The sequence below is a fragment of the Diuraphis noxia genome, unplaced genomic scaffold (assembly GCF_037042655.1).
Source record: "Diuraphis noxia isolate RWA-SAM2 unplaced genomic scaffold, SU_Dnox_SAM2 contig0005, whole genome shotgun sequence".
Taxonomy (NCBI): domain Eukaryota; kingdom Metazoa; phylum Arthropoda; class Insecta; order Hemiptera; family Aphididae; genus Diuraphis; species Diuraphis noxia.
The window spans coordinates 39343027-39357622 of NW_028301715.1; the positions used below are offsets into that span (position 1 = coordinate 39343027).

At 26.4% G+C, this 14596-nt stretch overlaps 2 protein-coding genes across 2 annotated transcripts; one reads left to right on the forward strand and one right to left on the reverse strand.

Annotated features, from left to right (window-relative positions):
- Positions 1 to 1312: 1312 nt before the first annotated feature.
- On the reverse strand, positions 1313 to 1879 carry LOC107169713 (uncharacterized). Its single transcript, XM_015519545.2, has 2 exons — positions 1695 to 1879; positions 1313 to 1598 (listed from the first exon to the last, which is right to left on the reverse strand). The coding sequence occupies exons 1-2, from the start codon at positions 1774 to 1776 to the stop codon at positions 1384 to 1386; spliced, it is 297 nt and encodes a 98-aa protein (XP_015375031.2). The 5' UTR covers positions 1777 to 1879; the 3' UTR covers positions 1313 to 1383.
- Positions 1880 to 1981: 102 nt separating this feature from the next.
- On the forward strand, positions 1982 to 5338 carry LOC107169710 (tRNA (uracil-5-)-methyltransferase homolog A-like). The gene is made up of 9 exons (XM_015519543.2): positions 1982 to 2483; positions 2576 to 2746; positions 2807 to 2962; positions 3219 to 3429; positions 3712 to 3839; positions 3981 to 4237; positions 4465 to 4696; positions 4799 to 4997; positions 5067 to 5338. Exons 1-9 carry the CDS (start codon positions 2124 to 2126, stop codon positions 5285 to 5287), a joined length of 1935 nt encoding a protein of 644 aa, XP_015375029.1. The 5' UTR covers positions 1982 to 2123; the 3' UTR covers positions 5288 to 5338.
- Positions 5339 to 14596: the final 9258 nt, after the last annotated feature.

Consider the following 14596-nt stretch of genomic DNA (forward strand, 5'->3'; position numbering starts at 1 on the left):
AATTATTATCGAATATCGATGATAACAATCTAAAAAGTTACTCAAGTTATAATCATAGATAAAAGATAATGGTTATAATATGCTCATCTTGCAGTAAAGTTGTACCTACCTATCTATTGGGTTTGGTATCATGCTCATCGCTCATGTGACTTGTACCTTTTTTAGTATTGTGTGATGATTTTCTATTTGTATAAACTATTATACAATATACAGTTATATTAGTATTTTGAACACTGTTTTGTTAAAAAAACAATATAAATAGATATATTATTATTATAATAGGTACCATTGATTATAATATTACTATTAGTATATTTTATAATTGATCTTATAATACCTATAATATACATGCCTAAATTAAATATAAAAAATGTTTATTAAAGTTTTTTTTATTAAAATTGTATTGTGTTTACATAAGAACTAATTAATTACACTTATTATTACATTTTGAAATTATGAATGAACAAGTTTAATAATTGATACTCAGTGATTCACTTACAATTTTATATTTACGAGTAATTGTACCTTTTTTAGTATTGTGTGATGATTTTCTATTTGTATAAACTATTATACAATATACAGTTATATTAGTATTTTGAACACTGTTTTGTTAAAAAAACAATATAAATAGATATATTATTATTATAATAGGTACCATTGATTATAATATTACTATTAGTATATTTTATAATTGATCTTATAATACCTATAATATACATGCCTAAATTAAATATAAAAAATGTTTATTAAAGTTTTTTTTATTAAAATTGTATTGTGTTTACATAAGAACTAATTAATTACACTTATTATTACATTTTGAAATTATGAATGAACAAGTTTAATAATTGATACTCAGTGATTCACTTACAATTTTATATTTATGAGTAATTTTCTGACATAAAAAATTACTAAATTATTGAATGCCAATTGGAAATTCCGATTAAGCAATTTAAATTAAAAGTAAATGGTTCAAGAACTACAACTATACATTATTACCTCAGTAACTTAGAGTGGTGGAGATCTTTACACCGAAATAAGTAAAACTCTATTATGTAATTTTATAACAATAATGAATGATAATTATATAAAAATTTAGCAACTTAGGAATAATAGGACACTAAGGATAAAAATTAAGAATAAATTGGACTAAAAATGAGTAAGTAGTCAGCACATAGGATTAGTGTCAAAATGGTAGAGGGGAGCCACTAGTCAATATGGTATTGTATTATTGTTGGAGATTCTTAGTACAATTTGTGATTGTATTGTATTATAACATAATCTGGTTAGCATATTAAACAAAACACATCTATAATTATTTAAATTTGAATATCTATATATTTTCAAAATAATTTATATTATACATATTATTTTAACATGGCAAGATCATTTTTGTGTAACCTTGATTTGTTTAGGTTTAGGGTCTGTAGCTTTAACTGTTTGTGCAACTTGCTTCTTCTTCTTTGAAAGGAACACTTTCTTGCTATCCATAGCCAATGATCTTAAATCGTCTTCAGCCATTTTGTTAACATTTTTACTTATCATGCGTTTAATCCGCTGACCTTCTTCATACTTGTGTTTTTTTGAAGGCATTGGACATGCTATACAGTAAAATGTATATAATTAAGGATCCATAATAAAATATAAGGTATAGATCAGTTATTATAATTTATAAAAAAGTTCTATGAAAAGATTACCTTTTCTACTTTTACTTGGTTCGTTCCTCTTTTTCTTTGAAAATGAAACTTGAGATTTATTTTTGAATTTTCCCTGTGGCATAATGAGTAAAAAAGCTCACAATAATTAAATATATAAAAAATAATATTATGTAGTATTTAAACGTTCAACATCAACACTATATAGTGTTTATTGGATTTCTTATTTTTTTATAGATAACAATAATTTTTGTTAACAATTGTTGTCAGTAAGTACAACAACAAAAACACGTGAATTATTATCAATTCTAATCCAGAATGATATCAATCGGGTAACAATAATTTTATGTTTGGTTATAAAATTTAAAATTTAATTTGATACATTTATTATTTAAATAATAAATTTAAAGCAAGACGCGATTTATTTCTAAAACCGAATTTTTAATTGTATAAAATTTGACAATTTAGTCCATGATGGAAGTTAATGTTGATAATTGTTTAGAACCAGTGACTAAGGAAATTCAAATGAAATGTGAGGAAAAATCGAATGAACCAGAAACAGTTAAAAATGAAAATCATTCAGAATCAATATCCGAAGAAGAAGTGAATGAAATAGAACCAATCAAAAAAGAATGTCAATTGGAGTCTTTGGCTGACGAATTTCAAATAAATTCTGACGAAAAAGACAGTGAAGTAGGACTAGAAGAAAAAGAAAATCAAACCAAATCAGTGGCAAAAGGAGATCCTTTTGCTTATTTAGATCGTGATGATTTCACTTCTGAAAAGTACAAGATAGAAATAAGAAACCTTCCAAAACATTATGGGATTGCTGTAAGTATCTTTTAGGGAACAACATTTATGAAATAGGAATATTAATTACTACAATTTCATTGTAAATATAAAATACTTTTAAATATTTTCAGGAATTTAAAAAATTGATAAATATAAAATTGGAATTAAATTGTTCTAAAGTTAAGACGCCTAACCGTAATGGAAAGTGGCTTTATATGTGTTTTCGTTCAGAAGAAGACAAAAATACAGCTCTAGGTATTTTGAATGGATATAATTGGAAAAACACAAAATTAGATGCTAGCGTAAGTATCCTATATATGTGTAATTTTCAAATTGTTTTCATTGTTTTTAAAACATTTTAGAATGCCAAAGCTGTTCCTGATCCATTAGTAAAAAAACGTAATGAACAATTTGACGAGTGTCCTGATGTAAAGAAAATTAAATTGGACAATGCTGGTGCAGAACAACAGATGATAAGTGCTGTTACACCTTTTTATAACATATCTTATGATGAGCAAGTGAGTGATAATTATGTACCTATACTTAATTTGGAAAATAACATGTTGAATGTTATAGATTTATTGGAAAAATTGCTCATTGCTCTATGATTGTAGACCTCTTGTACTCATACAATTTTGGTTTTTAATGGTGACGTTTTATTAAAAACATAAGGGCATGTTTTTATTCTATTATATATATATATATATATGTGATATCTTTAAATAATTAATAGACATTTATCGATGTAATATAATATATTTTTATTGGTTCCAGCTAATTCAAAAAACCAATTCTATAAGAAATGTTCTTATGGATTATAGTAGACGATTGAAACGTATTAAGTGTGGTCAAGGTATACTTGATTGGTTAAAAAAACAACAAGCTGTAAATAATGGTCTTCCATGTGAACTTTTGGAAATACAAAGTCTTAAAGACAATCCAGAGAAATGTATTGGTTATAGAAATAAATGCGAATTTACTATAGGTAAAGTATCTGGTATATTAATTAATTATGCATATTTATATTTTATAAAAATATAACTAAAGTAATAATTTTTAAGTAATTATGTGTTCAATATCATTTTTCTAAATTAGTAGGAAATTTTAATTTTTAGTCAAATAAAGAAAATATAAATTATTTATTAATGGCTTAATTTACTTTATTTTAGGAATGTATAAAAATAATGATGATATTTGTTTATCTTTTTAACTTTATGAAAATTGTGTTAACGCTATTATTTATTTATTAAATATTTTGTAATTTTAGGTATGGATGTAGAAAATAAAGAGCCAGTTGTTGGTTTTCGCGTTGGTGCATATAACCAGGGAAAAACTAGTGTTGCTCCTATTGATAATATTTCTAATGTTCCTCAACGTATGAAGGATGTTGTTAAAGTAAGTTCATCTCTTTTGAAATAAATGCTAATGGACAACAATTTTTCTCATTTCACTTATAGCGAACATAAGAATATGATAAAATACTGCCACATATTTTATGTTCATGTATGTAATATTTACTATACTTTTATTATGTAGTGTTTTCAAGATTTGGTTAGAGCTTCTAAACTTCCTGTATTTGATCCTGAAAATTATACAGGTCATTGGCGCCAGTTAACTGTAAGACTGAGTTTAAAAACTGAACAATTGATGTTAATTTGTGTAGTACACACAGAAAACATGGAAGACTCTGCCCTGAATTCTTTGAAACAATTAATTTTGAGTTATTTTACTGAAGGAGCTGGAACTGATTGTAAAGTAGATTCTCTTTACTTTCAAAAAGCTAAAAAAAGAGCGTAAGAATTAAAAATATTATGTATTTATTTCTGATATATCAATAATATAACTATTAATAGCTAGAAGTAACTTCTTTTTAAAATGACTGTTTTATCTTTAAAACTAAAAATTAATTAAAATATAATAATTTAGTCAGCTTAATTTAAATATTTTTGAAGCTTTATTCCTGATTTATTGAAAAATATTCTGATATTACATCACATTTATCATAAAAATATTTTTTTAGTGCTGGCGAAGGAAATTCATTTCCCTTAGAATTGTTACATGGACAAGAATATATTGTTGAAGAAGTGAAAGGTCTTAAATTCCGAATTTCGCCTGAATCGTTTTTTCAAATAAATACAGCTGCTTCTGAAGTATTGTTTGACGCCGCTAAAGATTTGGCTTCTATTAATTCACAAACTACCGTATTAGATGTTTGTTGTGGTTCTGGTACAATAGGTCTGTCTATAGCGAAGGTAATTCAAAATAATTTTTGGTTATGTTTCTTATGTGAAAGCTGACTGTGTACACTATACAATGTATTAGAATACTTTTAATTTATAATTTTTTTTTTTAAGGATTGTGCTCAAGTAATTGGTGTAGAAATTCAGGAAGCTGCAGTGACTATGGCAAAATTAAACGCTACTAACAATGGTATCACAAATGCAATATTCTTTGCTGGAAAAGCTGAAGAAGTTATGAACAGACGTGAATTTCAGAACCCGGAAAATGCTAATGATGTAGTTGCCATAGTTGATCCACCCAGAGCAGGACTACGTAAGCAAGCCACTAGCTTCATATTATACTGTATTGATAACAAGTCATTAATTTACTTATTCATTATAGATAACAAAGCAATATTGCTACTACGAAGAATGACACATTTGAAACGATTAGTATATATGTCTTGCAATCCTAAAGGGGCTATGCAAAACTTTTTATCTTTGTCCATGGCTGAATCTAAAACTAAACAAGGTGCTCCATTTGTACCAGTGAAAGCTGTCCCTGTTGATATGTTTCCACAAACACCACATTGTGAACTTGTAGTGTATTTTGAACGGCTATAAGTAAATATTTTTGTGGGCTAAATGGAAAACAATATAAATTATTTTAACAAATTCGGCTTTTTAATTTACTTATGTTATTCTACTGCATACTGGTAATTTTGACCTATGCATTTCTTTCTTGATTGATTATCTTATTGTTCTTGAAGAAATATAAAAATAAATTATAAAATTTATTAATTTTTAATTTACTAAACTCTTTTATGTACATTAAAAAAAAAAAAGTTTGAATTGTAATTAATTATATTTATATTATAACACAAAATATTGATAGAGACAGTAAAATCTTTAAGTCTTTAAAATCTTCAAAAATATGTTTCACTGGTTAAATTTGTAATATTAGGTATGGTTGATTATAAAATGTTTATGCTTAAGACTTATGTGATTAAAAATGTTCATGTTTAATTTCAATATGCATAATGCATGTAGATATAATTATATAATGCATTGTTATTTGACTATTAGGTTATTGTTATCTATTTTTCAGTTCTTAAAACCTTTAAACATCTAGAATTTGTAATTAATTAATGTCCTTGACAAAGTTTTAAAATTTAATTGAAAAAAGTGGAATTTGATTATCAAGAATGGATAAATTAGCACACTAATTTCTATTTAATTAAAATACAAACGGCACACCTGAATAATTAAAATGCAGTCTTGTGCCAAAAATAAAAAACAAATTACAATTTTTTTAATAATAATATTACAATTTTCATATTTTTTTTTAAAGTTTTTCCCAATATTTTTAAAAGGACTTTCAATTTTCAATTTTTACCTCCCAAAAGTACCAACTATATTACCAAGGTAAGTTGCTACAAGTATCATCCATATAAGTTGATGAATGATGATCAGAGTATTTTTCTACTTATAAATTGTCTACAGATATAAAAAAAAACCCATTCTTGCAGTCTTCAGTTTGCTCAGAATCAAAATTTAATATTAAAAATTAGTGAAAATACAAAATTTCAGTTTGTCGGATAGAGTACTTCTGCGGATTAGGATAAGTCTGCTATACGGTATCAAATAAATATTATTATAAAAAACTTTTTTATTTTACTAAATCCATTGTCCGGTACTCTGGTATCCACCCTCAATTTTGTCCTATACATTTTAGTCTTGAAGAAATAGCTCAAAACTAAATTTTCAAAATTATAAAAATTTGCAATTTCTGATGACTGGAGCATTTATTTTCATGCACGAAAAATATCGAAATATGAATAAAAATTATAAAAACATGCAAGAATTATTTTTTTAATTTACAAATCAAATAACTTATAATATTAAATGAAAAAAAAAAGTTTAAGAAGTTAAAACAACTTGATTTGTTTTTAATATTTTAGCAAGATACACACAATATAAAGTTTAATGTTTATCGTAATCGATTATTCATCTTATCTTTGTTTCAGTTATTTAATGCTAAAATATTTTTTTTTTATATTTCTACCTGACAAAATATTATTTTATACATTTTCGGTTTAATATGCAGTAAGTTTCGAATTTTGTAAAAAATATACAATAATCATTAAATATGCAGAAATATGCAAAATCAAGTTTCACCAGTAGATTCAAACTTATAATTCGTGAATATAGGTACTGACAAAAATCCAAAAAAGTGAAAAGGAAAAAAATACCCGATTATATAGAATAATCAGTGTTCTACTTATAACTTTTTAGAAATTCATAAAAAAAAATTTTTAAAGTGTGGAAGTGTGGATGTCGTTCTTCTGTACAGTACGGAGGTTACAAGTGGGTTTCTGTAATGGATGGTATTAAATTTGAATTCAATGATATAATATCATTGTATATGAAAAACGATTCTGAATGGAGACGGTTTGTCAGTCTAGGATAGGTATGTTATATTATAGGTATTAATTATATTGTTATAAATATATAATAAAAAAATAAAAAAATAAAAAAATGTAGTTACCTATAAAATAAATTCCAAATTAATCAATCAGATTCTTTATGTACCCAACTTAGTCAGTCAAAGAAGATAAATGAAATTTACTATAAACTATTAATATAACTCTTGATTAACTCTTGTTAAAACCGTTAAACTAATTATGTAATATAGCATTTGTGTATACCTAGTAGGCGCCTATACTATGTAGCATTGTAATTGTGTTCTAGAATTTTATATGTGCTTGTGTGTTGTATTGAATCAAAAAAATCGAATTCTGTTATCTGGATGACTAATACGCAGTTAAATTGACTGCTTAAAAGTCAGTTCCAGCCCATTGCCAGGATTTATCCCGAAACGGCCAAAACCAATAGTTTGCTTTTGTCATACCGCAAATGGGCTTAATGGCTCTACAGTATAATCTGGCACCGATCCAATTTGGATATATCAAGGCGGCGGACATTTAATGCGTGCGTTTCCATATAAGTATAGTCTATAACAATAATTTTCTCGACTATTTCGCCGCGATATTACTTTTTTTTCATAGGGCACAGTAGAGATACTTTATTTTAGTGCCTATTTAATCTCCGCCCTTTGAATTGTTTACCCACATTAAAAGACTAACATGTTATATAAAAGTAGTTTGTTTAATACTCCATGTTCTCTGTAGTTCTGTTAGAAGTGAACTGTCGTTGACATTTCCTCTGCATATAACACTATTACTCTAATAACCGATAATTAATTTGTATGCTCTACTTTTGACATCTACACATTTTTTTATAGGAATCTAGTTGGTGCATTCGGGAGGTCAAAATGGAAAATTGTCTTTATATTTGAAAGCATTAGAAAAAAATTTGAAATTTTTACGCAAAACTAATTTTCAACAAAATCGATTTGAATAAAAAAATTGTAATCGTAAAACTTTAAATTTTCATCAGGTGTTAACATGACCATTGTCCAAACATGATAACATTTTGGCCTTTTTAAACTATTTACGGGTAGTATGAGAAATTTTCAGTTTTTTCATTTTTTTTTTTCAATTATTGTCCCTCATTTCCAGTGACGTAGGGTTTGGTTCAAAAATTATAAGCGGCCTATTGCCACTTCAGCGGACAGCATATCAGTGGATGAGTACGGCGTGAAATACTCTAGAGCAACAAAATCTTAATTGTGAATATATTATATGTCTATATAGGCTGGACATGATTAATATGTCCACTTTGGATTTTACCTGGAGTCGAAATCATATATGATTATCCAAAGTTTATATTTGATCTCATATTTCTGAGCTAATAATAGAACCTGAGACCTGACTGATTCGTATATGTAACAAGCGCGTAAAATATATTACGTATTATTTTCGTGAATGAAAAAAACTCTAATACTCTGTGTCTCTGTCAATAGTTCATGTCTTCATGATTATATGTTTGTTTATTATCTACAAATGAAAAAAAATTTAAAAATGCTCCATTTATTGTTTGAGAATAATTTAATATTAGTACACAACATATAATAATATGCAATTTGTCAGCTAATGAAATAAACAAAAACCTCGCAACAAAAAAAAATTGCAAAATTTATTGAGAAATTAATAACATTTACTGTAATATCCTACACCTACACTATAATTAATACGTTTATATTTCTTCTATGCTTCACTTAAAATTAATAATAAATTATCATTGCTATCGCTCACTCCCATTGTTATGATAGAAACATATCTAATAATTGATATTAAATCGATAAAATATGGCCTACAAAAATATTCATAACGATTTATTTGTTAATCTAATTAGATAGATAACCTACATCATTATTCATTATTTATTTATTATTATGAAAATATTATCAATGCAATAAAATACCTAGGCACAATTTATGGAAAATGAACAAATAAAAAGTTTACAATATTACCAACGGAAATAAATAATCAATCTTAATACTATACAAATATATTTAATGAAAATAATTTAATAAATAATTATATTGCATTTTAGTATATATTGGCCAATTGAAATGACAAGAATAATATTTCGAAATGAAGGTACAAATGGTACCATTCATGACTTAAGTAATCAATAATCCTATGTTACAACGGATATAATACTATAACGTCTATACAATAACAATATTGCAGTATTGGTACACTAATGACTAATTTATATTATTTTGGAAGATAAGTTAATTAGAAAATATGCAATGTCAATAAAACTTAATTTAGTAAATTTATTGCGTAGGTAGGTACCAATATAATAATAATATGTATCAATAATATTCGTTATTCTATCAATTATCCAACAAACTTTGTATGCAAGATATTGTGGTTATTTGATATAACTTGGTGGATTATATTGGCATGAGAAACTATTCGATCAATAACCGTAAAACGGAATAATACGTCCGTTTGTTCAGAGCGAATTGAAGTTGGAACTTATAATAGTCAATAATCGCTGTAGATATTTGTATAATAATTTAAACATACCTTTGAGATAGGTACCTAGCTACATTGACAGCACAACGCAATGCAAACAAAACAGTTTTGAGAGCTTCATAATAATATTGAAGAATGAATATATTGAAAATGATTAATAAAATATTTAAAGTAAAAGTAAAAATGTGTAAGATATAATATTGGGTATAAAATACGGGCTTAATTAACTTATTTTTTTGCGAAATTATGTGGTTGTTTGTTATATTGAGTTGTGGTTATTTAATTTTTAAAGAATGGTTACCTTTTTTAATTAGGCGAATAAATAAATAAAACGGTTTAACATTTTCGTTTTGAAATTCGTGTTTGTTTGATGTATAGAATGTTTTTAAATCAAAATACTTTTTACTTTATAAATTTAAATTATGATTTTTCCAAATTGAAAAGTATAATAAGTTTCATTATACGGACACTCCACTAAACTATCTTCATAAATCGTATTGTATTTCCTTTCTTGTAATTCAATAAAGACTTTTTTATTATTTAACTTCTGCAAATATTCGAAACATGAATTTAAATTTAACTACCTACTATTTTTCTAGAATTTAAAATATAATTACTTGCAGTAACTCTTTTCTGGGTTACCTCTTTAGGAAGTTGGTATAATAATAAACGTATATTGTGTGCTTTTTTACTCTTGTAAAATAATTTTGTTCACTACACCTTAAATTACCAGAGCTTGTAGGCAAACTGCACAGACACACACACACATTAACGCTTATCGCTACGGCTGTATTTCGTTACTAAATCGTAATTTCAATGGCGAGCAAACTTATTGTCATAAGAACTATAGTAGTTTAAAAGTATAAACTTACTCTGCAGTACTGCAAGTTGTAGTCTATAGTATTACTTGAATTAGTATTTCAAATTGCCACCAAAACTTAGGGTAGCACTTTTTTTTTTTTTTTTTTTAATTTATATTAAGCCTCGGCGTCAAAGGCCATTGGCGTTGGTTTAAAATAGGTTACATAATATATATACAATTATTTACAGGTTATATACAATTTATAAGCTTGGACTTAATTGTAGCACTTTTTATACCCACATCTAATGCGCATACGCTTCACTGTATATTTGCAATATACATATATTATTATATACACAAGCAACACTGCTGCAATAGGACACGAGTATTATTAAAAATTAAAATCAATAGCTATTCGAATGGAATTTCTCGTGTTCAGTCATGTGTTGAAGCATGTGTCTGATTTTTGCTCGGTATCGTACCACAGTGTATATAATCATGAAAATATACGTTTTGATATTATATATATGCTATTTTGTCTGTCGGGCGTTGTTATTAGTCCGATATCTTTCCATGTGCACATTAATAAATCGTATAGAAATCTTTCTGTAATGTAGTCAATCATTTTTATCGTTAATTCCAAGAGGAATGTATTTGGGCATACTTGTTTCAGCGTGTTGTAATATAATAGTCTGTGCATAAAGTTTTCACGAGTTATACGGTTTATTGGGCCACTAAAAACCAGTTACGCGGCAAATTCATGTTGGGATTAGAAATTATTATTATTTTTTAACTGCAACTACCATATGATATTTGCTGTTGTTCGTCCCATATATCATGAGTCACGACATTTGACTGAAGCACTTTTTATTTTATTTAAATTATGATCTGCTTGACGAGTTTAACAGTATAGGCGTAGATATCATGGATAATAATTGATAAATATATAATTATAGGTAATATTAATAATTTTACACCCAATAGGCAATAGATCTCGTAAATTTGACGGTAACTACGAGAAATTTTGTCACTTGGCATTTATTGCCGATATTTTGAATACTATTAATTTAAAATTATTTTACTCCAACAAAATGTTGAGAACAGTACCATTGGTAGGTTTATCCGCGTGCTCAGAGAATTTATTTCTGCCCGCCGGACGAAATGCCTATTTGCCGCCTATATAATATAATTGATTACGAGTGGAAGATTTTATATTATTACCGTAGAGCCTTAGGACTTAGGAGCGCCGCACATGCGAATAAATCGTTGGCTTTTTTTAGTGGACGTTTTCGTACAGATGAACAATTTTCTTGAAGCTTATACGTTGTAATGTTTACGGTCGACTTCCCAGTTGGGCAATATGTCATTTCGATATTGTTTGTTATATTAAATTTATGAACACACAGACGCAATTTATTGGTTTATGATTTATTCGTTTAAATGACATATATATATATATATATTAATATAGAAAGAAAAATAGGTTATGCGCCTATAAACTTTGTACCTACAGCTGAAAACACGTAACATTTTATAAAAACCTATAATTCCAAATGTATATATAAGACATACTATATATATATATATATATATATATATATATAGTGTCGCGTATATAACAGTATATGAGGATATATAGAGCCACATTGCGGCCATAAATACAAATTGTGTTTCCCGCACCGGGCACATTTCCTTTATCCACAAAAGATTATATAATATAAATGTATTTGAAAAACATTTCAATTATTATAAGTCCTGCAGTGTGACAATAAATTATAATCATTCACAAATTATACATATATATATATATATACATTATGTAAAAAATACGGGCAGTGTTGTTATTATATTCGTTATTGTATTAAAACATATCATATAGGTATGATACGCAGGGTGATTCAGCTAGTATGGAACCTCTATTTTTTCGTTAATAATGAATTTATTAAAATTCTGATTTTCGGAACTTTTAAATAAACTCAGACAAAAAAAAAATTTTTTTTTTACTACTTAAGGAGTATACAGGACACTGCTAGGGGTATTACAAGCTTCTGCTTTTCAAATGAGAATTCCTCTTTTTACTGTAAATTATTTAATGGATATTATTTTAAACCTAATACAAATTCTGAATGCGTAGTGTTTAAGTATTTAAAATGTTTAGGTATACTAAGGATTATAATCCTTATTTAAAAACAAAATTTTATGTTCCCACAAAGTAGAACCGAACATCATTATGGTTGGAAAATATGGAGTTACCTATTTAAAAATATCAAATTTTAGATTTTGAATAACATGCATTACCGAAGAAAAAGAGGGTATATAAGCATGTTTAGTGAATTACGTTGTATGCAACATAATTGTCATAATATTATACATATTGGCGTTGTTTTAAGTAAATATTTTAAATTGTTTGTATTTGATATTTATTTTAAGCTGAAATTTGAATTGCTTAATATGTACATTATATATGCACTGAAGACTGAATAAAGCTTTCACAAAATTTCCTTTCGATGTAGGTACCTTGGTACCTACATAATTTTTTATACTCATATATTAGACTTGTTTTTGTATAAAATATGTAAATTAACACAAAATAGAGTTAGGGATTTAAAGGCTATATCTATCATTAGTGTAACACATGAATAGCTTAAATGCATTAAATTCTGATTTCGAAATTACTGGCAATTGTCGAATCGTTTTGAACATTTACTTATTTGGAATGGATCGCTAGGTAAACATCAATAAAAAATAGTTAGCGTGAATTTCGTTTGTTGTTTGGTAAATTTTATTTATTAACCCTTTCAGACCCAAATTATTTTAACTGAAGAAAAAAAAATTTTCTCATTATACATGATGATAGGCATTCAATGAAAATATTTAGCAAGTTTCAGAAGTTTTTGACCATCTGGACCGAAAATATTACTATGAAATTACTAAAATATTACATTAATTATTTTATATGCATTGTTTAAGATAGTAAAAAGAGTGAAAAGAGAGTATTCATTTAAATTTTCAGAACAATAATTTTACCCAGTAATTAAATATTATAATAGGTAATTAAAATTTACAATTCAAGTATAAGTATTCGAAATTATTATGACTATATATACCTAATAATTCAAATGAGGTACCTATAATATATTATTATTATTTATTATGCACAAATAATTGTGTATAACATTTACCTATAGTTCATGAACTCATGTATGTACCTTAGGTACCTATTTCTAAAATTATCATTATGACTGAATGTTAAATTTCATAACTGAGATTTTTTTTCAAAAATATATAGGTAGGTCCTAATACCTACACATTTTCTTAATATTATAACTACCTATTGTATTAAAAATAAAAATAAAACCGCAACGATTTATTTTGATGAATCATTAATTAATTATTGCCTCGATGTATATCCGTTAGGAATTTTTTTTCGCAAGCACGCAATGTTCATTTTAAAACACGGTAAAATTCTACTCGACTAGTCTATATTATACCACTATATTACACCGAACATACTTTGACATGTTAAACCGCATTCGCTCTTGCCAGTATATTATTATATCCGACATTCTAAGCTTCGGTGCCGTTGTAATTTGTAACCGCCTTTTTATTTTTCCATTTTAAACCGACAACGAGGAGCCAAGAGGATCCGTTAAACCAATACAATTTGTAATCACCTTATGCATATCAGCACAACATTGCGTGGACTTTCGGACATTTTTTAAATGTATATAGGTGAAAACTAGGTACATGCACAGAATAGAATAATATATACGGTATTTATGCAAGGGGAAATTATTAGAATATGAGATTGCAGATTATTATATTTTATCTATGTCGATGTACGAATTATTAATTTCAATTGGATATTTATTCATTAAAATTGATTAAATTGATTAAATTGATTATATATATATTAACTTTATATTATACCTTAGACTACTTCTATATAAAGTATAACACATTTTTAGACTTTGAGCGGAGTGAAGGAACTATTGTTGTTTGCTACTGATTGTGTGGTATTTCTGGTAAACACTTTTCAAGAAGCAAATTATGTTATCTAAAAATGTCATGCAATAATATTATAATATTATAATATTTAATATATGCAATTATGCATATTATATAGAATGTTTAAAATAAAATTCTAATTTAATATTAGATTAGACAGATTTATAATTT

Excerpts from the sequence above, each read along its gene's own strand:
- LOC107169713 (XM_015519545.2), bottom strand. The coding sequence starts at position 1,776 with ATGCCACAGGGAAAATTCAAAAATAAATCTCAAGTTTCATTTTCAAAG. Across the intron at positions 1,599-1,694 it reads ACCAAGTAAAAGTAGAAAAG|CATGTCCAATGCCTTCAAAA; the intron begins GTAATCTTTTCA and ends TTTACTGTATAG.
- LOC107169710 (XM_015519543.2), top strand. The coding sequence starts at position 2,124 with ATGATGGAAGTTAATGTTGATAATTGTTTAGAACCAGTGACTAAGGAA. Across the intron at positions 2,484-2,575 it reads CAAAACATTATGGGATTGCT|GAATTTAAAAAATTGATAAA; the intron begins GTAAGTATCTTT and ends AAATATTTTCAG. Across the intron at positions 4,238-4,464 it reads CAAAAAGCTAAAAAAAGAGC|TGCTGGCGAAGGAAATTCAT; the intron begins GTAAGAATTAAA and ends ATATTTTTTTAG.